The sequence below is a fragment of the Nicotiana tomentosiformis genome, chromosome 8, assembly GCF_000390325.3.
Source record: "Nicotiana tomentosiformis chromosome 8, ASM39032v3, whole genome shotgun sequence".
Classification (NCBI taxonomy): Eukaryota; Viridiplantae; Streptophyta; class Magnoliopsida; order Solanales; family Solanaceae; genus Nicotiana; species Nicotiana tomentosiformis.
The window spans coordinates 101119697-101145186 of NC_090819.1; the positions used below are offsets into that span (position 1 = coordinate 101119697).

A 25490-nucleotide genomic window follows, 5' to 3' on the forward strand; every position below is an offset into this window, starting at 1 on the left:
TTTTTTTTTTTGATTTTTTTTTTTTCCGAATTGGTGAAAGAAAAACTTCTAAATTTTTTAGAAAAAATATTTTTGATTTTTGATTTTTTTTTTTTAAATTTCAAAAGAAAGAAAATATTTCTTTTTGGATTTTGGGAGAAAGACTTTTTAAAAAAAAGGAAGAAAATATTTTTGGATTTTTGGTCTCAAAAAAAGAAGCTTCTAAAGAAGTAATTAAAAGAAAATATCTTTTTGGATTTTTAAAAATTGGGGTCCGGAACCGATGAGGTTTGCCTACGTATCTCACATCCGGTGAGAATCAGACCCGCGTAGTTTGGTTAAAATCGACTATGTTTTTTTCTTCTTCTTTTTTTCTTTTTTTTTTTGAAAATTTATCTTTAAAAACCTTATGCACTCTACCACATCATTTTTTCTCTGTTCGTTCAACTGATTTATGCTAAAGTCGGTCGACATGCAAGCCTCCCAAATAATGCAACAAGTAGCACATAACATGACATAATGGTCTCAACAAGGTACCTGTCCTAAAACAGAACTCGGCCCATGAGTCGAGCGTTGCTAAGTCAAATGCACATGATGCAAATAAAGCGTAGCCTACAAGGGATACTCATTGCTTGTGGCTTGTTCTTCTAAGTTTGTAAATCCTAAAGGAGATGGTATCTAGACCTGGCTTACCCGGATGGACAACCCGAGCCGAGGAGCGTCAAGCATTACCAGTAGTAGAACAGCACTGGCTAGCTAACGGCTCTCCCGCCCAAACATGTGTGACTAAATCCTTCACCAGAAGCGGGTAGGTTAACTGGCTTTATCTCAAGACAGAAATTTTGTGATGCTGGTAGGCAAACACAACATAACTAATTATCAAAAGACTCAGTGGGATGCGAGAGGGGATACAATTTATATATACAGTTCAACAATATCAAGACAGTAAAAAGTGGACAAGTAGCACATTAGTCCCAAATAAATCACAATATATATAAAAATTAATAAAGCCAAATAAAGTCAATGTACAAGCTCGAATTCTTGAAGTTCCACAGAGTCGCCAGAGCTGTCACACCTCCTTTTTACCCCCCGCAAAGATAATGTGTTTGGATTGTGGGTTAAAGAGTTTTTTCAATTAAAGTGATAATTTTTGAAATAGGGATTATTTTATTTACAGAGTCGCCACTTGGAATTGATTTTTTGCCGGTGTTCCAAGTCACCTTTTATTTGAATTCCTAGTCAAATGAAGGTTTGACTCTTTTATTATTGGTCTGCGAAAACAAAGTCCGGGTAAGGAATTCTGTTGACCGGGGAGAAGGTGTAAGGCATTCCCCGAGTCCAGTGATTCTAGCACGGTCGCTTTATTGACTTAAACTTGGCTTAATTATATGATTTATTAACATGTTTAAAAAACTTATAGTGCATTTAATCGTTTACCGCTTTTAATATTTATAGATTTGTTCGAATAAATCGCGATGTCGCGCACTCGTTGGTTTTGTACATATTGCGAATTGCGTCACGCGAAACGTACTTGCGATTTATGACATGTTTAATTTTATTATTGTTTGAAGTTGTGAGGCCGAGTCACGTGAAACGGGCACTCGAGTTTGGGGTTTATGTATCATGACTATGCCAAGGAGACAGTACTCATAGTCACGATGATTTATTATTAATCGCGCCCAAAAGCATGCTACGAATGTTCATGGATTATTTTTCTAAGCTACCTTTGAAATAAAACAACATAATCACATGAATAAACAATTCGCTAGCTAAACCAGTAAGGGAGCTCAACAACTAAATGAAACAAATTGTAAAAAAAATGCACTTTATTCACACAAGTTTTACAAAGAACAGAAGCATGTAGTATAGACACGTTTGTGAGGCTTATATATATATATATATGTGTGTGTGTGTGTGTGTGTGTGTGTGTTTGTGAATTGAATAAGACTCCACTATACATGATTTTATTTTTTTAATAATATATACTTATACTACACAGTTGGGGAGGTAAATGGTAAATGAGCAAAATATGCTTCTTTTTATGTTTTTATTTTTTGCTTCATTTCGGTTCTTACCAGAATTACTTACTAGCAATTTGACAGAAAATAGTTTTGTCACAAATTAACACTGAGCAATGTACCTTGTGGCCAATTTTAATCATAAAAAAAAAGAAGAAAATCTTACAATTTAAGTTTTTTAAAAAAAGAATATGAACTAGCTAGAATTATAAAAGCTAATACCAGATAAAGAGTTGACGACATGTTCTAAGTTAGTCAAACAGCATAAAAAATAAAGATAGTTAACGACAACTTTTCAGTAAAATCACCACTACCGTATGGCTCTCTTAATCAAAAATGCAGTATCAGAAACTAATACATATGGTCATAATCTCATAACAAATCAGATCTGGGCATACGAGTCGAAATACATACCTAACTGTGCGAGAATTGACTAAAACGCCAAATAAAGGCTAGACAAAAGGGTCAAATGAAGCTCAACAAGACAGCAACAGCAACGGCATCAGTCCACGGCAAAATCAACCTTCAACAGCTTAAACTTGAGAATCTCAAAACTAACAAATAGATTAACTGAAGTTAGACAGAAACAAGAGCTTCATAATCTCCCTTTCTAATCTATTTCCTCTTTTTGAAGTTTTCCAACAATTTTTGATTGTGAGTTTCTGTGTATGAGAGGAGAGAAGAAAGAAGAAAGAGACAAAAAAGAAAGAAGGGCCCCCTTCCGTTTTTTTGTGTTCTCCTTTTTAAAACGGGGGAGGGGGAGGGTTCTGTGATATGGGACAAGTATGGGGGACAAGGAGTGGGGAACAATGGGGAGCGGAGTGGGGAGCAAAGTGTGGGGGACAAGTATGGGGGACAAGCATGGAGGACAAAAGAAAGTGGAGTGGGGACACGCCTGGGAAGATGGGAGCGGAAAATATTCAAGCACGATAAAAAATTAGGTGCTCACAATCATGAATTTATTTGTGAAAAATCAACTAATATTATAGTAACGAATAGTAGATAGGAATTTGTAATTTTAAAAATATAATAAGGAACCTTAATAAGTTAAATTTATAAAATTTAAATCATAAATAATAAGTTCAATACTAAAAAATATAAAAATTAAATTCATAGAATTTAAATTATGAATATGCATATGCTCGTTATTAACTACCTTGGACACCTTTCCTTCTCTTAGCTCTACTTTTTGGACTATCTTATTCTTCTCCTGTCTCTTTCAATTGGCCAACATACTATTTTATGAGGCAATTCCTAGTTTTTTATTTTCTGTATAGTGTAAGAAATTCTTTTGTTTCGGGGTTCATTTTCTTTCTTGGGTTTCTTGTCATAATAAAGAAGATTGCATGGAAAAATATTAATTTAGCTAAATGAAATTGGAAGGAAGACTGTAGAAAATCAGTGTTCGAACTCCAGTTGAGACCAAAAAAATTACTACGTTCCCTTTTTGGCTTTATTTTAAAAAAAATATTTAAAACATTGTTTGTTTATGAAATATAATCATGTTTTGGGGAAAAAATTCAAAATATTTTAAGTTCCCAAAAACTGGTTTAGGGTAGTTTTTGGGTGAAATTTTTTCTTCCACTCATAAAACTTCAATTTTTCTTCAAATAAAATGCATGTCCAAAGACAACTTTAATTTTCAAAAAAAAAACTCTTTTTTCAAGTTTCAATCAAATCTATATCTAAACGTTAGCTACTTAATTTCTTCTCATTGTAGATTTATAAGGTAGATGTACTGATAAATGGATATAGGTATCTAATAAAATAGTCAAATTACTTATAAGTTAACCGTGCACTACCATCATCGTTCTACGTGGATGTTTAGATGAAAAGTAGAAATAAGATGAAAAAATCCAGTAATATACTTGGATATTGTATATATTACAAATTCTCACATTTCAAATATATTTACCCTCTTGTGTTATATATATTAATTGGTTGAAAGGCCTGAAAATCTATTATTTCGAGGAAATAGGTGTAACTGGAATACTAGATGCACCGGTTTAATTAGTTTATGCTGTCCTAAAAAGTACTACTTAAATTATTTAGAACCACTTATCAACAGCAAATTAAATCTTGCAAACTTGATTGTTCATAGACTACTGTAGCGTGTCTATAATAACAAGATTGGCATTTTAGAGCAGAAAGGGTGTTTGTATTCATGTTGGATGCGACCATTCAGATTGTGTCTTTTCGGTTTTAATCAGAATGGTCTCAACCTCGAACCCTATAAAAGAAGAACCTTTCGGTAGGATGCCTAAAATTAATGGATTTACAATATTAGATGATGCTACAACTACAAATAAAAATAATATGGTGACTAGTCATTTGTAGGCAGCCCCAGAATTCACCCTTGCCCCTACAAATAAAAAAACATGGTAACTATCATCAAGTCAATAACTTTCGTTGAATATAAAAGTCCTCAACATTATCCAAAACTAAGACTCAAAAGTTCAAATTTAATCTAATATGGATCAAAAATTTGTATTCAATGTGTCAACTTGCTCTCCTGCTTTTTCGGTTCTCGATCTCTCGTCTCTCGTTGAGATATTTTTATAACTAGATAATGGCTTTTCTGAAGAAAAAAAATACAAATCTGAGAGGCCTGGTGATGGATAATTTGAGAATCTTCCTTCATATGTTACGGCCAACTACAACTATGTCCTCTTATTCATTTTTAGGATGTATTCTAGGAGTAACTGTATTGAATAGCTTTTGTCCGGAGTTAAAAAAAAACTCACTAAATATCTATAAATATTTGGTAGTGAACTCAAATATTATTGTATATTAACTTGAGTTTGTTGTAAAAACTTAAAAACTTTGGATTTTCAATCCGCCTCCGGAGTAACGAGAGAAAAGAATTAATAAAAGTTTGATTCTTTAGGAATTTACACGGCCAAAATGCAGAAAATCATGAGCTGAGAATTGAGATCATAAATTCAGCAGTCATTTTTGCGTCCCAATGTAATGGACCACTATCACCCAGTTTTAGGCTATTGATACCGTGGGACACCTTTCATTTTCCAATCTTTAACTTTTCGGACCACATTCTTCCCTTCTATCTTTTTCAACTGGCCAAAATTTTTAGGCAGCTAATACCTAGATTTGGATTATTTGGATTATCTGGATAATGATCTTTTAATCTTTGGAATGGAGAGACATTTTGGTGGTATTAATGTTAAAGAAACTGCAATTTAAGCCAAAACCTTAAGGTTGTGACTTGTGAGTGATGTAATCCGGACCAGAAACATCACAATGTCATTTTATAATACCTCAAAAGCTAATGAAACTATTTTAATAAAATTTAGTTCTGTCGATTCGTGGGCAATTCCATCAGTTGTAGCATTGACATCATATCGTATGATCATCTTGTAGTCATGTTTGAGTTTTTTAGCCGCTAATATCTAACGAATGGCAAGTGATTTTCTTTGTCTAGATACTATTTCAATAGGAATCTTTTGTTGAATCTTTTTACGACTCGATAGTCTATAGATAATTTGATAAGCTAATAATTTTTCTCTATCTTTTAGAATAAAGTTAACCAACACGTGAACTAATCAATTATGAAATATTGGATCGAATTTTGTTGTTTTTCCCCATAATACCTCAACATTACATGAGCTAAAATCACTTATTTTGCCCTTTTCTTACCCCGAATTGTAGGGAAGGTGGATCAAATGATATGAGATATCCCTCCTAGTTGTACATATGACTTTCCACAGTATTTTATATGTATTTATGAAATCGAGCATGGAATTCTATTTAGTCAACTCATGCTGAGCCCAACCCAGAAATCTCATGTTTCAGAGGTTTCTTATTTGTCATAAGAGTGAAGAAATTTTATGTGCCCAGCCCCCAGCGAGATACAAACACTCTGCACACCCTTGCTTCTTATATGAAGCAAACATGATTATAAGCAGTGAAGCAAGTATTCAAATTGCTTCTTATATGAAGCAAACCCCGATGCCTAAATATATACCAGAAATGCAATGATCAGCCAAGAAATAATATGGCAAGATGTAGCTGAAACGGCAGCTTCAGATAGCAACATATCCAGGCATAACTTGGTTTCACTTATGCTTTGCTTAAAGCTCCACTTGAAAGTCTCGTATCTCATTCCTTGTTAAGTAAGAATTCCTTTTTATCCATGGAAGCATTCTTTTTACAACGGTGGTGTTCGAGCTATTGCATGCACCTCAACTATTCTTCCGAGTTACTGCTACTTCCAACTCGCATACATACCGAATAACTTTGTCCACCACGGCTTAGATGGAACACCGCATCTATTCCACCAAGTACCTGCTACTTCAAACCAACACAGATACTAGATAACTCTGTTCGCCAAGACTTAGACAAAGGAAAAAATTCACCTAAATTCCATTAATTAAAACCTTTCAAAGCATAGAATATTTCATAAAACAAAATTAATACGTAAGACATTCTAAATTCACCTAGAGCCGGTGAAAAGGTAAGAAGCATATTCCTCCGCGGCAACATTTCCCGCAGTTTTACCAAGAGTATAACAGACTGCTGATGTGATTTCTGGGATGGCCAGCATCATCAAGAAAGGTCTCAACAACCAACAGCAGATCTCATCTTTCATCAATTTACTGAAACCAAATCAAGCAGTCAAAGCATAATTATTTCATAGAACATCACTTTACACAAATTTATGCGAGGCAGTTAACATATCCTTCCACCATATGACTGGGATTGACTTCCCTTTAAATGAAACAGACAGTAATTGAGAGTGGAGTCTTAACACCATAACCTAAACCTACACAACCAACTACATCGGCAGCCTACATAGAAAAAAGCAGGCCTCAACCACAAACTACAACTAAGAACTGGACAACATAGCAACCTAGAAACAATACCTATGACCTTTTCAAGCTTCTCGAAAAGAGATTTCCTCAGATTAGAAAATGATCTTGTTAATAATTCCCTGATTAAGTGTGAGCCTGATGACCTTACAATCATGTGCGTGCTCTCTTGTTGCTGCAGGCGGGGCATTTGTACTGCTTGATATGTTCGGCCCTAGCTGGAGTGATCTTAACGCAGTTCCCATGGAACCATTTCTCACATATGTCACAGCAGATCCAGAACTCGTCAGATGCATAGTTCTCACCGCAAGCACCACATAATGTTTCTCCTTGCTCGTCATCTTCCTCCTCTTCCAAACCATCTTCATCCTCATCTTTCGGTTGTGGTCTTGAGTACTTGGGTGGCGGTTCAGAGCCACGCTGTGCCGCCTACGAGCAGAATCAGATTATGTAAACTAGGCAAAGCTAACAATAAATCCACAAACAACTCTTAGAATTCATACCAGGACAACAAGCACCCGAGAGAGAGAGAGACCATAATTACTTCAACTTCTTGATTACCTTAGATCTTAGTATTTATGTTTAATTTCAGAGAGGTTCCCCAGTTTCACATACAGATGGCTGATCCACCAGTCTGAAGGAGTGTTAAGTGGGTAGGAGTATTCGATCTTTCAAAGCTTTGGTTGGAAAAAGTAACTAAAGTGCAAATTTGAAGGATATTTAAGTGTCAACCTTCTAGCTAGGTTGGGCCTATGCATCACAAACTTCAAACAGGATAGGAGAAATGACAGCTACTCAAAGACCTAAAGAAGATGTTTCTTGTTATTAGCGGTGGCAAAATGGATAGGAAAAGGTTATCCATCCATACTATCCATTAAAAACTGGGTTGGATAATAAACTTTTTAAAAATGGGTCAAATATGAATAAGATCCATATTATCCACTTAAAAATGGATAACCAATGGGTTTTAACTTTTACATTTGCAAACACTCAAATTGAGAGTTCCTCAAGTTTGGAAGACTAGGAATTCTCCCAAAAGTGATCATATTCAAGAAGCCATGGATATCATATCCATATTATCCGTCTGTTAACCTATTTTCTATTCGTATTAAATATGGGTCGGGGCAAATATTTACCCGTTTTCAACCCGCCCATATCCAATCCAATCCAACCCGCCCGTTTGCCACCCCTACTTGTTATTAGCATCTGTTACTAGTGAGTAATGAATACGACTAGAAGTGAAGAAATTTTGCTTATGTAGAATCTTAACATACCAGAGAGCATGATTCTACTACAATGTTAAACTTGAAACATAAAATTGTACACATGCCTAAAGAATGTTAGCCGCGCTCCAATGATTCAAAAATCTAAAAACCCTGAAATTCGAATAGAATTGTCTGAAGACAGCTGAAATAATCTGTGACCACGAAATAGATCTTCTTTAGTAAGTACCAAAATCATAAATCTAAAACTTAAAACCCTGTCATCCAAGAACCTTAGGCGAGTGAATAGGCAAATATTGATGTCAGCAAACACGCCAAGTACACGTACAGCTAGGCAGTCATTCGAGCAACAAAAGGAAAAAGGAAAAACATCCAATGGACAGGCTAAAAGGGAGAATGGGATGAAGAAACTACAAGGATTACCTTGGAATTTGACTTGGACTTTGTGCTGCTGTGATTTGACATTGATGATTTCTCTTTTGATTGTTTCTTGGCTGTCCCAGATACAACCTCGAAAATGGTGGGAAGATCGTTTATCATATTGAACAATCTTCTCCTGCAACCCAACATAAAAAATGACTGCTCAGTAAATATGGTTAAACTGAAAAAGAAAAGAAAAACACAAGTTAGTCTGCAAGTATGCCAAGCAGGTTTATGTGTACAAGATTGTTAATTTGCCTTAGGTCGCATGTAACATCCAGTCATTTCCCAGAATTTTTTTTCTTTTAGGTCACATTCTTAGGTAATAATGCTGTGATATATTTAAAGTGTTGCAACATAGAAAAATGAAAATTACTTCAAGGAACAAAACAACGATGTAAATAAGCATGAGAAAAGAAAGCAGTGCACATTTTATAAGTACAATATGAAGCAAACAATGAGTTTTACTTAGGATGCCCAATGCAGGAAACAAGATCAACAAATTGGACTGTGACATTCAACTATGATAACCTTTTATTGCCTTTTTGGACTGTGAGGGGCCACCCCTCTAAGTACTGATTTCTATGTTCCTCTGGATAAATTCTCCTTCATCGAGAGGTTTTGCACTTGTACCTACAAGTTAAATCTTTATGTTAAACTGTAGTTACCGGACCCACTTTTACACTGTCACCTGAAATATCTGCTTATTCTGCATGTGCTTTCGAGTTTCGCAGCACCCGCTCAAACAACAATCACATTAAAGCTGTCATTGTAATGCCCTCTGAGGCTCTGATAGTGGGTACCTTCATCATTTACTCCAAATAGTAAATAAAGTAGTCACTGCTGATCTGGACATAATTTATACTCCTATAAAGATACCTGTTCCTTGGCACAACTGGCTTCATCAGTGGCCTGTCACCGATTGAGATGAGCCGAAGACAATTTCATATAGGTAAATTTGCATTGTCCATAAATTATCTTTCATACTTTATGAGTAATTAATCTTAAGTACATAGCATTCTAGTTGCTCACCTCTTCGATTTATTATTCTAACTGTTACACATGACGAATTTATGTCACTGTAACAATTTTTTTTGATTGGTTATCTAACTAAAATAAATTGAGTAAAAGCATAATCCAACTCTTAATAAGCAGCAGATGCACAATAGCATAGTCTAGAAAACCGAAAGCTCTTGCTCTGCCTACCACCAGGGTCGGATCTACTAAGGAGGAAGGGGGTGGCACGCCACCCGCACACCTCGGTCGAATCACTATATGTGTATTTATGTATATTATAGAAATTGGTATAAATAAGTTAAGTGGCACCCGCAGTAATAAAGGATTGCTCGGTGCCACTGGCTCAGGGCTTACATCACCTTCTTGGCCTGGGATCGAGCCCAGGCTATTGCTTTTCTCTAATAATTCTGTTCGTCCCTTGCAGGAGATTTGTTCTCCTTTTTTCTTCTTTTCTTTTTCTTTGTTGCTGCTTGTTTTCTTTCATTTCCTTGTTTCTTCTTCTTTCCTTTTCTTCAATTGATGCTGACTCTTTTTTCCTTATGAGTTTCTATTGACTTTTTAAATTTTATAAGTTCTTTCTTCTATTCTGCCCAAAAATTTTTTTTTTTTTAGTGTTTGTTAAGTAAGTTTTTGCTTTGAGTATCTAAATATGCACCTATAGCAAGTTTTAGTCCTATTTTTCCATCCTTTAGTCAAACCTTAACTTTAGAATATGAAAATTTGTCGAATACAATTGTAAAGGAATAATACTAATTTTTTTGTTGATATTAGTTATATTATTGAAGTTTTATGCTTTGCTCGCCATAATGATTATATTATTTTATTTGATCGATTTGTCTATATAAACCAAAAAGGCGAATAACCCGAACCGAAACTCAAAAGAGACTAAGTCAAAGTTCAAAGCAATATGACACCCGGAACCTTCAAATCCTGGATCCGCCTCTGCCTACCACTAATGTTATATATCATGAACAGAAGTACAAATTCAATTAAGTAAACTCTGCTATTTTACTAACTTACTTGCAATAAGGAACAACGAGAATTAACATTATCAATAAAAAAAGGGAGCAATGAGAAGATAAGGAATTGCTAGTCTAGAATATTCCAATATCTAAAAGGAAAACTAAAACAGGGCCATCATCTGAATTTGCCTCAGCAGAAGAAATAAACAGTTACTATGTATATCATGAGAAATTGTATCCAAAATGTGGAAGTAAAGAACAAGCTAAAATATATAGCAAACAACCATATTAACAAGCCATATACTCATAAAAGAGTAATAGATAAAACAGTAGAGGACACAGTTAAAAGTGTACCAGTGAAAAATTCAAGAACTATATGTAAAAATGTCACCTTTTAGGTTCTAGCTTTACCCATCAAAACAAGTTTTTTCTAACTTTACAACACTGGTTAAGGCTCCAATTTGCAATTTAGACAATTGGTTTGAGCTAAAACAGATGAAATCAAAGAGAAAAGAGAAAACATACCTATCAGCTCTATCGAAACCAAACCTAGCGCCAAAATAAAATGCAACAGCAAGTAACCATGCATCACTATGCACAGCAACCAAAGATAGCCAGTCCTTCTCTTGCATGCCATCACGGGCAAAGTTAATGCCCAGAGCAGGCTCTGGAAGCTCTGGGGGCACTTCCTCAGCTGGTAGATTGACTTCCCACTGTTCACTTGGAAATCCATATAGGCAAAGATTTTCCTTTTCTGCAATTCAATGAGAATTGAATCATAAATTGTTCCCTTCAAAATAAAATGTTGAGCTTAGGGCGTGGGGATATATAAAAGTTAAATATTGCAGTAGATGAGAAGGTACTTCGAGATATCATGCAATCACCAAGAGTCTGAACAACCTTGAAAAAATGCAGAAGACAACTTCAGGAAGAGTAATAAATCTACTAATGCAACTATAAGTATGATATGTGCCATTAGCACAGAACTAAAAAAATAATAGAGATAATATGACACTTCAATCGAAAATCATCTTCGTCATGTTTGAGAAAGAGAGGAGGATAGAGGAAGGGAGGGACGTAGGGATAAGAGAGGAGCCAAAAATGTATCCATCTTCCTTCAAATAGCAAATGGTGACTTGCAATGTTTGTACAAGATGAAGATTGCTTGCCAGATGCGCGACATGTTTGACTAGCACAAGTATTAGCTTAGATGAGGAATGTCGCATAAAGGAGTTATCTTGACCAGCTGCTTCATTTTTATCGAGACAGTCTGAACCATAATCCGCAAAACAAACAAAAATCTTAAAACAGGGCAAGCAAGAACTCTTCGTATCAAATCACGTAATCTCAAACCAGGATAGCAGATAGCGGAAAATGTGTTTAGCTGCTGTATCATATGCTTTTCTAGTCCAACACTGACAAATTTCCTCTTCCAAGATTCAGGATATAGGGTTTATGCCAAAACCAATCCAAAATGTACATCCAAATATAATCATAGTAAATTTTCATACTTGAACACCCAAAAACAGAGCAGGGTAAAAAGATGCTGCTTATTTGTAGAATACGGAAGCCCACACATAAAACCAAACAAGAGAACATTCAGAAACTGTTATAGCTGGAAACCATTTTCATCGTGTTCCAAAATTGTTTCTTTAACGCTTAAAGGAGCTAAAAACATCATAAGTTAGAAGTTTTCTCAAAGATCAAATGCCTACCATAAATACTTCTAACAATTAGTACGAGGAACTTTGTCCCCATTCCAGAATTATCCTCAAGCTATATAGTATAATTAATAAGTAAACCAAAGAAATTGGCAAAAAGCTCTTCTCAAAAAAAAAGGCAAAAAGCCAAAGAAGAACGGCTATTCATAATCTCGGGCCCAGTATTATGACTTCAAAGTTTAGACATTAAAGACCAAAGTAATACAGCCAACTCTATTTACTACTATATTGACTACGACATCTGCAACAATACAGAAGCTAACACATCCTGTCAAACATGCAACTTCGCATATCAATAATTAAATTCATCGACTAAACTATACTATAGAATGATGCAGTAACTCATCCAGTCGCCTCACACTGAACTATGCTACAACTAGATACATAACTCCACCCACCTTCTAAACCAAATGAAACAAAAAAGGATAAGTATACAAGGCATCCGTCTTCTAATGATAGATTCAAATAGTTCTGAAAAGGTTTGAGATCCCATTCACAACTATTCATGACAAAACACAATTTGAACACATGAATCCACAACAATTAGTTCTTGCATACAAAAGGAAACGAAAAAATACATGGCGGATTTGAACTATAAAAGCTATTAAAGGCTGTGACCAAAGAGACAGATCTGGCAGATTGGAGGCTGCAACCCCACTTTCTTTATAAAATTTTGCTATTTATTCCCTTTTAAAGTTTGAATTGTTTGAATAAACAACTTCGCCCCTAACTTCACACAAATATTTCCTTGCATTTTTTTCTCATGAAAGTTCTCCACATTGGTCCTTAATCTTTTCATTCTCAAAAAGAAGTTCTCCATACAAATCTTGTGTGCCCACAGGCAGTGCATGAATAGAAGAAGACTGCTATGTATCAACATTGTCTCACTAATTCAACCTGCTATTAAGATTACAAGAAGCAGTACTTAATGATTACAACCCCAACTTTAAAGTAGTTCAAGAACCTTGAATACTCTTATTATTCCATATGGCACCCTTCCATCAACTACACTAAATACTAAAATCATCAGCAAAATCTGACAGAAGAAAGAAAACATAACAGATTAATTAGAACTCTAAAAGCAATTTCATCATAAAATAAACACAGAGCAACGATGGCAAATGACAAGATTCAGCACAAACAGTATTAATCAATCAATAGGCTACGCCTAAATATAGAAAGGGTGGCTATATGAATCCTATGCATCCATTCCAATCTGATGAGATCTTACACTTATCTCTATAGAGCTAATCAAACTAAGAATGCGCTGGGAAAACATTGAAACCAAAGTATAGCAACAAAACCTAACAATTAATTCCATCTAGCTGTGTAAGTACAGCTCTTAATTTCAATTTCAGCTAGTTGTATCGCGTACATGGATCTTTTGCTTCAATTACGTTCTGCTCTTAGCTAAATCTGCATTGATTTTGTCTTCCCTCTTTGTTATTTTAGGTCTACCCCATGCCCTTCTAACACCTTCAATCTTGTCTATTTGTACGACCACGTATCCATCTTAATGTTGGTAATTCCATGACATTTATCTTGTGGATTTGTTAGATCTTAGAGACCACTGTTCACTCCCGTGTATACATCGGCTAGTCTCACAACCATGCTATACAACTTATGTTTTGTTTTGTTAGATATTTTCCTATCACATAGCAGTCATGTAACACTCCTCCATTTCAACAATCTTAACATAATTCTATGTGTTAAATCACATCCAAGCACCAATATCATCAAACCCTTTTTTTATAATTGTGGTGTTCGGGCCAGCTTGCGTCCTCGACTAATTTTACGGGATACTTGCTACCTCCCACCACAAACAGGTACTAGGTAACTCAATCCACCAAGGCTTGAACAAATGGGAAGAAAACACCTAATGTTTTTTGTCTCCGATGGGATTTGAACTTGAAACCTCATGGTTCTCAACCCACTCCATTGACCACTAAGCTACACCCTTGGGTACCAGTATCATCAAACATGTTACCCTATAAACTATAGTAAGGTACATATGTAGTAGACACTTAGGTGAACACATCCAAACGAATTCAATTTTCAGAAGATTCATAAGAGTTTTGATTATTTTACTTTAATGAACAATCTACCGAGATCCTCCTCTATTGGACCTAGGAACTGACTTTGCGAAGCTTACACAGGTGGAACTTTAGCAATAAGTCAAAAAATATGGAAGCATAAATATCAATCTAATTAGCCAAAACCATTGGAAAAATTGCAGTATTAAATAAAACAATAACAAAGCATTACAGTTGCCAAAGCCACAATAACTCCACCTATTGCCAGCAGTACACTTAAGTGAAGTTTTTAGTCTCATTAATAAAAGAAACAAAAAAAATTGTACCTTAACTTAGAAATCCCTATGATTACAACAACAGCAGCAGCATAAACCAAGTGAAGCAAAAGCAGCTCAAGACTTCAAAATAGGAGCAAAAAGATGAGTTTTTTTTTTTTTTACCTGGGTCGCACTGCTGATAAAATTCTTCAACATCTGCAAAATCCAAGCACGACCGACCGAAATTAAATAATAAAAACCCGCAAGAAAAAAGACAAATATTAATGGGAAATGGGCAAAATTAAGTTGTATACCAGTAGTAAGAGCTTTAATAAGGCCAGCTCTACGACCCTTGAAATCTCTAAAAACTTCTTCAACTGTTCGAGGATTGTACTGTTGACCACCTTCCATCGTTTCTTCTGTATAAATTATCGACCAAGGCAGAGAGACAACTGGGAGTGTAGAGTGAAAAAGCACAGAGAGAGAGAGAGAGAGACGATGTTGGAGGGAAAAAGAAAAAAAAAATGAAAATATATAGGGGGGTATTTTGATGTTTTGACCAAAACACGAGGAGGAGGAGAAGGGTGAGTTGTGCCAGTTGCAACTGAAAGATATGTTGTTAACGGTTGCATTGTTTTTGATTGTTTATTTAAAATTAATTGTATCGTATTGTTAAATTTATTATTTTAAAATAACTAAAAGCTCTATTTTATAAAATACCCGATTTGGTATGGTGAGATTATTTTTTATTTTTTTTCTAATTATATCCTTATTTATTACTCTATAATTCTATTTTATCATCTAAATTCTTTTTATTTTAACCTCAAATCTCCAACCTATTGACATACTTTGTCTTCTTCCATTTTTTCTAGAATTGGTTTGCCCCGTTCTTTTTATTATCCAATTCTCCATTCGATTCTTTGTCTCTTTTCATCATTTTAATTTATTTTTTTTGGTGTTGCTAATATTAATTAACCTTTTTCATGTTTTTGCTCTTGTTTTCAAGCTATGTAATTAATGATAAATTAGTAGAAAGAGGTTTTCTTAAATTATTTTTATGTGTAATTCTTGATAAATTTTATTTAAAACAATTGCGGGTATTTTAATGAACTTATATGTACGATACAGTCAAACCAAATAATAAAAATATTATTTAACAATAGCAAACGATACAAACTATTCAAATGATATATTTATAAAATAATACAATATAATACATTATAAAACGATAGGTAACAATGACCCAAAGACAGTGTTAATTGGATTTGATAGAACTGTGAAAAGTCCGGGTGACATTTGGATATTCTGCCCCACTTTAACGACAAAATCAAGCCCTTGAATTTCTTTCTAATCCTATTATTATTATTATTATTTTTATTATGCACTCAGGCTTTTTTTCTTAGGTTAGTAGATTAAACAGACATACAACATGAGTAATTATCCAGCAGCCTCATTTGCCACTTTCAAACTCTATTTAGTTTTAGATTTAGAATGGTTTTTCACTTTCTAACTCCACTTAAATTTAGAAGTATTAAATTTCAAACACAATTTATCTTAGAAAAGTTTTCGACCACTTTGTAATTCCTTTTAGTTTTAGGAGGCTTTTTAAATAAAATTTTGACTCAATTAAATTTCAAGCACTTTCGTTTTATACTATGAAAGTTTCAACCACTTTGCAATCATTTTAGGTTTAGATTAATTTTTTTTATAAGTTATTGGATAAAAAATAAGCACTTTGAACTCTTTTTTGTTTTAGGAGTCTTTATTTTTACCTTACATAAATCTTTTCATGTTTCAATTATATATGTAATACTTCTATGAAAGAAGCTTTACTATTCTATTGTTTTTATCATTAAAACTTGCATAGTTTTACTTTAGGAAGTGTCAAAAAATTTACAATGAACAAAATAGTCATTTAATTATTTTTTAAATATTTAGGATCTTAATTATTTCTTAAATATTTAGAACGTCAAAATTAATTAAATTTTATGTATTAAATTTTTTCCTATTCTAATTATGTACTATACCTTATTTGTAAATGGAAATCACGTTTTCAGATTTAGAAGCTTAAAAACCATATATTACAAATCCATATTAGGCTAACGGCACGTAGGCCAAATGCCTTGAAATCATATTTTTAGTTTCTAACATCATTTTTAGGTTTAAGGGTCTTAATTATTATAGTTCTAAAACTTTTAAAGCGGGTAGGCACAAAATATATTTTCACCTTTCAATCAAATGTTATTCCTATGATATTTTTGTATAATGAAGCAAGTATTTGAACAAATTAAAGGAAGAACTACTAGAATAGATCAAATTCCTAAACATGGTTAACACAATTATCATTTAAAACTTATAAATTTTTTTAATTCTTATATTATAACGTAAACACATCTTTTGAATAATATTTATGTCGTCGGTTTTAAAAAATTATTCTCATTAGTACGAGGTAACGCCCAATGAACGTACAATAAGATGCAACACACGTACTTTGCATTTATCGATACTATATTAAAAGATTGAAGCTCCTAAGCAAAATTTTATTCTCATTTTTATTCTTAAAACAACTTTCATATTAGAAAAAAGTTATAATTTAATTAATCTTCTATTATTTAAAAAATTTAAATCAAATAAAAATTTAATTATTAAATTTATTTTTTTATTTTTTTAACTATATAAAAACTCCTAATATTTAGAACTATACATCACCAACAAATTTTCTTTCGCATATTTGACATAAAACTTTACTCTCCAAAATATTGTTATTACATATTTTTTTATCTAACATTAAATGTACGTACAATGTTTTACTCCTATGATTAATATTTTAGTAATTTACATGTATTTTTTTCCCACAATAATATACATGCATACTTACTTTTAATATTCTTTATTTGCATCTACTTTAATGTCCATTACAATTTTACATAACTTGTTCTCTTACATAAATTTTAATTGATTGACGCGATAAACACGTGCAGCGCACGTATCCTAAAGCTAGTATACTATATTAAAAGCACTAAAACCCTTAATGGAATGTCGTTCGTCTTTTTTACCCTTTTAAAATAAAATTCATACTAGACAAAAATAGTCATTTAATCATTTTCCTAATATTTAGCATTTTGAAGTCAACTAAAACTTTACTTATTAAAGTTTTCCTTATTTGAACAACTACACAGAAATTTCTAATATCTAGGATATCAAAATCAATTACATTTACCATATACAATATTATAATATTATAATACTAAAAATATAAATGTTACGTGTTATATTTCCTAAGAGGATGTGCGCATTAATGGAAGGAAACGGCCAAACTTATATTTGAAAACTAACAAAGGCAGCAAAATTTTGATATTAAAATAAATAAATAAATAATTAAGTAAGAAAAATTCAATTCAATTATTTTTCAACTTCATCATATTAGTAAATTTATTTTTCAAATTGACAAATAACTTTGGAAAAAAAACTTGACAATTGTTCTTCAGGTTCAAATAGTCTAATTTAAGAGGAGATAAAGAGATATATCAATATGATCTTATCATTTCACTTATTTATATCAAGCATATAATTCAAAAATTAAGAAGACAACTAATAACTTCGATAAGTGGGGACAAAATGAGAAATCATAATATAGCATCTGAGAGTTTATGTAGGACATGATTTTTTTTCATTTTAAGCTATCTAAATAGGATTAACATTCATTTTTAGGACCTTACATTTTTCCTATAATATTTTTAATAACTCATACACATTGGGTAATATGGGTATGCAATATTTAAAAGTTATGGATTCATGAATATATAGTGGTGAATCCAAAATTTTAAAGTCATGGGTGCTTGCCGAAAAAAAAGTTCCAAAAAAGGAGGGAAAAGGAGTTTAGTTGTGGGTGTTTACACAGTGTTTATCTAAATTTTTTATAATTGCCGATGTAAATCTATTAAATTTGGTCAAAGGCAATGGGTACTTTAGCACCCATAATACTCCATGTAGATCCGCAGAGTACACGTGCAAAACGCGTACCCTAAGACTAGTATATAATAATAGTGTAATAATTATGTATACAATAAATATATTTAAATAAAATCCCTTTCGTTTTAATTAATAATCTTTTTGTCTTAAATTTAGTATGATGGATAAGAAAGATTTAGTCTTAAAGCTTTTTAGTCATAACTTATCCCATGAGTCGTTTAGTCATGAGATAAGCAAAAATAATTAGGATAAAAATTTAGACCATCCCATATTTTGTTACTAATTCTGGGAAAAATTATTCCAGGATTAAAAATAGTAGCGGGACAACTTGTACCTGTCAGAGAGTAAAATAATAATCCTAAGATAAGTTATCCAGAATAAAGCAATAAAATTGTTAATCTAAGAATTAATATAATATACCAAATAGCCAATAAGAAATAATACTAAAATAACTAATCTCATCATAACCAATCCTCGTATAACTTGTCAACAACTAAACCACCCTATATAGTGTTAAAAAGAATATTTTACACGGCATTTGTTATGGAGTTGTGATATGTTGTAGACCGTATTAGCCAACCTAATATGTTGATTTTGTTATAATACGACCCAAAATTATATTCGTGGCCTTTTGTTATAATACGACTCAAATATACATTAAAAACTTTATAAATAACCAGAAGGAATTGGCTTGATGGTCAAGAATCCTAACTGAATAAAGGAAAAGACAGAATAATTTGAGAAGTTTAAGCAAAAATGTACTTTCCCTGCCATCTGAGCAAAGAAGATACTTCTAGCATTATTGTGTGTTTACTCCTATTGCATACTACAACATATATAACTTATAAGTGTTCCAATAGAATCTGCAATTCCAATTGCACACAAGAAATTGAATTGTAAGCACTTAATCCAGGTTACAATTAAGCCCCTCCTATCAGATTTTGTGCAGTTATCACCCCTCATGAAATAATGCATGTTGCACAAGCACAGAAGTAAATGTACAAAGTATGAAAATGGTTCAATAAGTTTATCTTGTTGCACACAAAGCCCAAGTCAAAAGCACTAACAATGAGAGTAATACAAAGCAACAGGAAATGAAAAACAGTAGCAAGCAGACTTAGAAGTGCAGAATGATCCACACGCCGCTCCACCAAGAAATGGAGAAAACTGCCTTAATCTCCACAGTTTCTGATTAAAAACAGTCTAATGGTTTGACTTCTCTCATTGCCCTTCGTGATGACGTGGAGAACCAACCTGCGTTTTATTCATCACAAACCATGAACCACATATATCATATCGACGACCAACCCCTAGGAAAAAGTGCAGTAAACGATTTCAGTTCTGGAAAAGAAAAGAGTAGCATAGCCAAGGATGAACTGCCGATTATCCATCTGAGTGCAACCAATAAGAATGCATTTTGTAATGCAGTCTGTGTTGGCACCGTCACCAATGGATAACACAACGTGTTGTTAAGTTCCAACATGCATGAAGTCTTCAGCTTCCTGCATGTGAAAAGGGAAACCAGAGACTCTGAATTCTGGCTGCTGGAACATGTCATCACCACTGAAGATGCTCGTAACATCAGAACCAGATTGGGTGGAAGTGCCCCAACTACCACTCTCTGAGTGCTGAACCATGGATCTAGTTAAGTTGCCACCTGCCGTCCCCTTAAAGATGCTTTTATCGTGCGTTGGAGATGAAGGCTTAGATTGCTGCATATTCTGTGTGTTCAAAAAACGCCCTCCAGTACCCCTAGCTCTCTTCATTGCGTGACGATGTCGAGACTCGTGAAGATATGGCTGTGCCCCATACAACAGATGAGATAAGACCACAATTTCGTTGTTGGCAGGTTGTTGGCAGGTGAAAGAGTTATATTGGATGGACGTACCTTTCTGTCTTTGACAAGCTTATTCTGAACCTCCAGCTTGGCACGGACTTGACGTCTTTTGAGGATAGCACTGTACTGTTTCGCATTCACGTAAATGGGCAAGCTCTCTGTGCATTCAAGAGGAAGTGCAACTCTTGTGGAGGTGACACCAACCATTTGAGGATAAATCTAGATATATCCAACATCGAAAAAAGGAGTTAAATAAAAACAGCAAAAAGTTCATCATCAAGTGACATAAATTATACTTTTTTTTTTAAAAGATTGAGGAACTCAACATGAACAGCATTAAATGAGAAGAAGAGATCTTCACTTGCAATAAAGGTGGCTGAATGAACTACTACTCTCTACTTTTGAAGAACTGGCACAAACAAGTGCTACTTGCTCGGAAGAGATGGCATAAGTTAGTTGCGTGTTGAATTCGGTAGGTTTGGTAAATCACAAGGTTCATGTGGTAAAAGGACGGTGGACATCATGAAAGAGAGCTATTTTGGTGCATCATTTGTGTCTCCACAGATCAGATTCGTTTTGGTTTGCTTAGAAAAAGATATGATAGCAGAGAATAGATCACTTTCCAACTTACCAAGTAGCGGCGATCTAATTAGCGTTTTAAATGTCAAGACTATATGGAGATTAAGCATTAAGAATATATTGTAACTTCAATAATTCCATGTCTAGCTTACTTTCAGTTTGTTAGTGAGCAGACCAATTTCATATTATCAGGACTCTAGATTCAGGGAGAAAACAGAGGTAAAATCAGTAAAGGAGGAGCGTCCAATGATACTTGATAAGATGATAAACTTCAAAAACTGGCACTCAATCACAAGATTGCTATCTCCTTCTGCTATACCTTGAGTCATGTTCAGGTTATTCTAAAAGCAAGAGAAGTGCATCAAAGATGACTAGTATTAGCTTCACTATTCCTCTTAAGATGATGTGCCATATACAAAATCAGTTGCCTTGAGTTTAATAGCTACTCTTTGACAAACAAAAGAAATTTATGACAAGCACAGCCTCCCAGATCCAAGAAGAAAAAAAGAAAGATGAATGCATAAAGAGACACATTTTGACATGGAATATGAATAATTATCCCAACATAAAAAGGTGAGAATGTCGAATCATAAAAGAAAACATACTAGTCCAACTTCAACTCTTTCAACTCTAGTAACCTTATATTTTGGATGTAGAATCATAAAAGAAAATATAAAGAGATCGCAATCTTATAAATATTTGCTTTAGATAAAAAGCATGTAGTCAATGTCACTTACGATGGCATTTGATCCATAAGTAGCCACGAGCCTTCCAAAGTAAGTGTCAGCCCAAGGGTAGGATAGGCAAGCCTAGAAGCAAAAGTGAGTGATTAGTTTTACAAGTTGCTTATTTTCATCTGAATTGGCGTATACAGTCATACAGACGTAAAGTGCACTCCACAAAATGCATCTTTTTTTCTTCTTCTCTTTATCCCTCTTTTTCCCTACTTTTTCCCTTTTGGGAAGCGGGACCACGTTAGGAGACAAACTTAGTTCCAAGGTGGTGCAACCTATATTCACCAACAACTCATGCTAAAAAGGGGGCTATCTTTCAAGAAAGGCAGAGGCAATAAGTAATTTAATCAACCCTTTTCCCATGGGTGAGAACACCAGAAGCAAGAATGAAAAAGGAAACAAAGGAAGGAAGTTAGAGAGAGCGAGACTGATGTTTTACACTTATGAGGAATTCCTTCCACCCCCTGGTCACGACAGAGGTAGTGGAAGATAAATAGTAAAATTAAAAAAAAAAAAAAAAAAAAAAGATAGACAGAGTGACAGAGATAAATTTTGGTGGATGATAGTGACAGAGATAAATTTTGGTGGATGATAGTGACTATATGCTAAGTTGCTCGGATTCATCATTTTTGGTGCCGCACCTGTTTTGACACGACATGGTTGTGGGTGTGGGATCCGTACCGGATTTGGTCAACCAATTTTGGGTACTTTGACCAAAATCGACGGAGAAATTCAGAACAAATACAATGACTTCTGAAATCAAAACAAAAGCTAGGGTGAAATTGAAAAAAATGGAATACTTTATGAAATTTGTATGCCAGTCTTTTTCCTTTTATCTCCTTCCTTTATTCTCCTCTTGATTAATATTTTCTCCTTTTCGGAATATATTGTAAGTTTTTCACATAGTGTCTCATTATGTGGACAAATTTTTATAACTCTATTTTTAGATGTTTGTATTATTTTTAGCAGAAACCCCGCACCCGTATCCGTACTTGAATCCGTACCCCCGAATCTTAAAATTTAGATAATTAAGGATCTGACCTCTAGATCCGCACCCGAGTCCGAGCAACTTAGACTATATGCACCAGTAAGTGAGTGGCAGCAGCAAGCAAACAATGGAAATGCACATAACAAACTGACATCAAGGTGTACTGATCTGCATAGCAGATGAAAAATAAGTTAAAGATTACAGACCATTGGATGATTATGGTGCACATGCGGTTGAGATAGAGTGTTGGTGGCATTTTTGCCTGATAGGGATGCTTTTGTTCCTCTCTCTCCTTGCACCTCATAAATTCCATCCCAACCTATCCAGAAGAACATCATGTAACTGATGTCAGGGTACATAGAGTATTTTTATCACAAATATGAAAAGCTAATATTCCTGCTAAAGCCTATTAGGAATCACATTGATAAGAACATCATTTGAGTTATTTAAATTCTGATATTATCACCCCAAAAGTGAATATATTCGTTTAAGCTTCCTAACTTAAGGAGGTCTCAATTTGTTAACCTTTGAGCACACTCTCCAAGTGAATTAAAGTTTAAGAAGAGATTATGTTCCGCTTCATATATTTTATACCTGGATGAAGCGCAACATTTTGCAGAACAGTATTGCTTTTTGCCATTGGGGTCTCCACATGATCAGATTGACCAGTTGACAGAGTAGAAGTTGAATCCTGATCTTGATATTGGGATTCTGATTGCTTGATATTGAAGTGACATTTCGATGCAGATTCCGCTCCAGTCAGGACACTCTTAGAAGGAGCATTTTCTGGTTGTTCACCCGAGCTCCACATAGATGAACAATTCACAAACAAAGGAGTGAAAGATTGACCTTCTTTTCCACAGACACCTTTCTGGGAGAAGCTTATCATCCTCTTTGAATCCCGTGCTCCAGAAGCTTTACACTGAATATAAGAAAACCGCTATGCTACTTTAATACACTATACCACCGTCTTGACTGGAGTTACCTGATTAAATCAGAGCAAAACCCACGCATTAACAACGACGAAGGCTCAACTGACAATAAATGTAGAATACTAGACATCACAATTACTCAAGGACAGGCTACCATAGGAAGCTGAATATAATGAAAGCAGACTACTTGTTAAAGATTAGTGTTTCTGTCAAAATTTGAGAATAGCTGCAGATAATAATGTCCAGAGGTTCTGCTTACCAACTACATGAGCACCAGAGTCAGCCACTAAGAAACGATCGCCTCCCTCAGCCAACATCACGGTATGTTAACTGTGTGCTTCATATACTAAGGGCACGTATATTGTTGCAAACTATGAGCTCGAATTGCAAGAGAAATATAACCGATAGAAGACACTGAAGAGTAGATAGAACTCGAAGGATAAAGGATACTGTCACACTTTCATTTTTTACTGCTATTTACAACAAAGAGATAACACAGAATCTCTGCAAACAGAAGCAACAAAGATTAAATAGTGTTTACACCATATAGCAGTCGAAACAAACATTCTTTTTCATTATTCAAATTTGTTCAATAATTTAAACTACCTTACAAAGTTTGAAGCATTTACACTTAAATCACAGGTTCAGACAAACTAGAATAAGTGAGGATGAAGAGAAGCATAATCTTTAAGCTGTCTTCCAAAACTACATTCTTTAAGCTTTCTTAAAAAATTGACCAACTTTTGCCCTTGCTTTTTCTTATTCCATTAAACCCCAACATCGACGAGCAATAACTGGATATGCTCAACCATTCAAATGAAAAAACACAATTTTGGATTTGGAATTTGTATAACAAAGTTTTACACATGAATCAGGAAATAACTGCCAAAATCACAACTTCATAAGGTTTGACTTATCATCATAACAAGTATGAGAAAAAGCAGAGGCCAATAGTTCTTTTTTTTTACAAGGTAACAATTTATAGATGTTATGGATTTATGTTTCAGAAAGCCAGCTTTTGCTCAAAACAGGAGGATCCTTACATGTTTTGAGCAGCCAACTTTATGAGAAAAATACTACTAATTTGGAAAATTACAAGATTCAACCAAGCTATCATCATTTTCATTCCCCCTTTATCTAGTTTTAGTTAAGCCAAACAAAGCATTACCAACCAAGAATCAGATGTTTAAAACAGAAAATCCCCTGAAAATTTCAAAGAACTATGCTTTACACCTTGTTTTATGATCCCCATATTTTCAAACTCCAAAATTCATTCAAGAAAATTCTAAAAAATAAGAAAATAAGAAAGAAAAAACAGAACAGAAAAAGGAGAAAGGCTAGTAAAAGGGATGAGACCTTTTGCTTTGGTTAATGAATGACCTGAAAAAGTTGGATCCATTTGCAAGCATACTGATTTGATACAAACATTTGCTTAGCTTTGGCTCTTGGTTTGATACTAAGATGTATTTTTGTGCTGTTTTCTCCCCACCTGAAAACTACATTAACTATATAGTACTAACTATTTCCTTTGCTCAAATTTCTCATATAAAAAAGTACAGTACATAAAACTTTTTCTAAAAAAGAAAAAGGCAAAGGAAAAAAACAAAACTAATATCCATTCAGTCTATCACATGTAATACAAACAGTCCTACTTCACACTCTCTTTTCCCACTACCCTCACCCCATCCACCTTCTTTTGTTTTTTTCTTATCTTGATTTGGGCACCTTTTGATAATATGACTAGATTAGCCACCTAACCTAATTATTACATGTATGACTTCAAAGTTCAAAGTAGACTTCCAAGATTGGAACTAACTTTGGTCAGAGGATTTTTCACTTTTTAATTTTACCATTATGAATAAAATATTTTATTAACAGCTACAAATAAAAAGTTGGAGTTTTTGAGCTTTTAGGGTAAAATTTTTTTAATTTTTCTCATGTTTGATTAGTTTAAATAATTTTAAAAATATTTTTCTCATAATTCAAGGGAGA

General features: G+C 33.9%; 2 protein-coding genes across 3 annotated transcripts; both read right to left on the bottom strand.

The window, feature by feature from the left end:
• Positions 1 to 6624: 6624 nt before the first annotated feature.
• LOC104102817 (PHD finger protein ALFIN-LIKE 4-like) lies at positions 6625 to 15071 on the bottom strand. The gene is made up of 5 exons (XM_033657862.2): positions 14771 to 15071; positions 14640 to 14672; positions 10971 to 11199; positions 8470 to 8602; positions 6625 to 7252 (listed from the first exon to the last, which is right to left on the bottom strand). The coding sequence occupies exons 1-5, from the start codon at positions 14865 to 14867 to the stop codon at positions 6977 to 6979; spliced, it is 768 nt and encodes a 255-aa protein (XP_033513753.1). The 5' UTR covers positions 14868 to 15071; the 3' UTR covers positions 6625 to 6976.
• Positions 15072 to 19390: 4319 nt separating this feature from the next.
• LOC104102816 (nuclear transcription factor Y subunit A-3-like) lies at positions 19391 to 25050 on the bottom strand. Of its 2 annotated transcripts, XM_009610650.4 has the most exons (7): positions 24855 to 25050; positions 23758 to 24002; positions 23161 to 23551; positions 22773 to 22885; positions 21582 to 21653; positions 20317 to 20484; positions 19391 to 20227 (listed from the first exon to the last, which is right to left on the bottom strand). In XM_009610650.4, exons 3-7 carry the CDS (start codon positions 23453 to 23455, stop codon positions 19898 to 19900), a joined length of 978 nt encoding a protein of 325 aa, XP_009608945.1. In that variant the 5' UTR covers positions 23456 to 23551; positions 23758 to 24002; positions 24855 to 25050; the 3' UTR covers positions 19391 to 19897. The 2 variants fall into 2 exon arrangements, with proteins under 2 accessions (XP_009608945.1, XP_070038665.1); XM_070182564.1 differs by lacking the exon at positions 23758 to 24002.
• Positions 25051 to 25490: the final 440 nt, after the last annotated feature.

Bases quoted from the DNA above. Each gene is read 5' to 3' on its own strand.
- LOC104102817 (XM_033657862.2), bottom strand. From the start codon at position 14,867: ATGGAAGGTGGTCAACAGTACAATCCTCGAACAGTTGAAGAAGTTTTT. The intron at 8,603-10,970 runs GTATGTTTTCTC...GTTGGGTTGCAG, and splicing joins GGTTTCGATAGAGCTGATAG to GAGAAGATTGTTCAATATGA. The intron at 7,253-8,469 runs GTAATCCTTGTA...TTCTGCTCGTAG, and splicing joins AGTCCAAGTCAAATTCCAAG to GCGGCACAGCGTGGCTCTGA.
- LOC104102816 (XM_070182564.1), bottom strand. From the start codon at position 23,455: ATGATAAGCTTCTCCCAGAAAGGTGTCTGTGGAAAAGAAGGTCAATCT. The intron at 22,886-23,160 runs GTATAAAATATA...TCTTCTGGATAG, and splicing joins AAATGTTGCGCTTCATCCAG to GTTGGGATGGAATTTATGAG. The intron at 20,485-21,581 runs GTAAGTGACATT...GGATATATCTAG, and splicing joins CTTATGGATCAAATGCCATC to ATTTATCCTCAAATGGTTGG.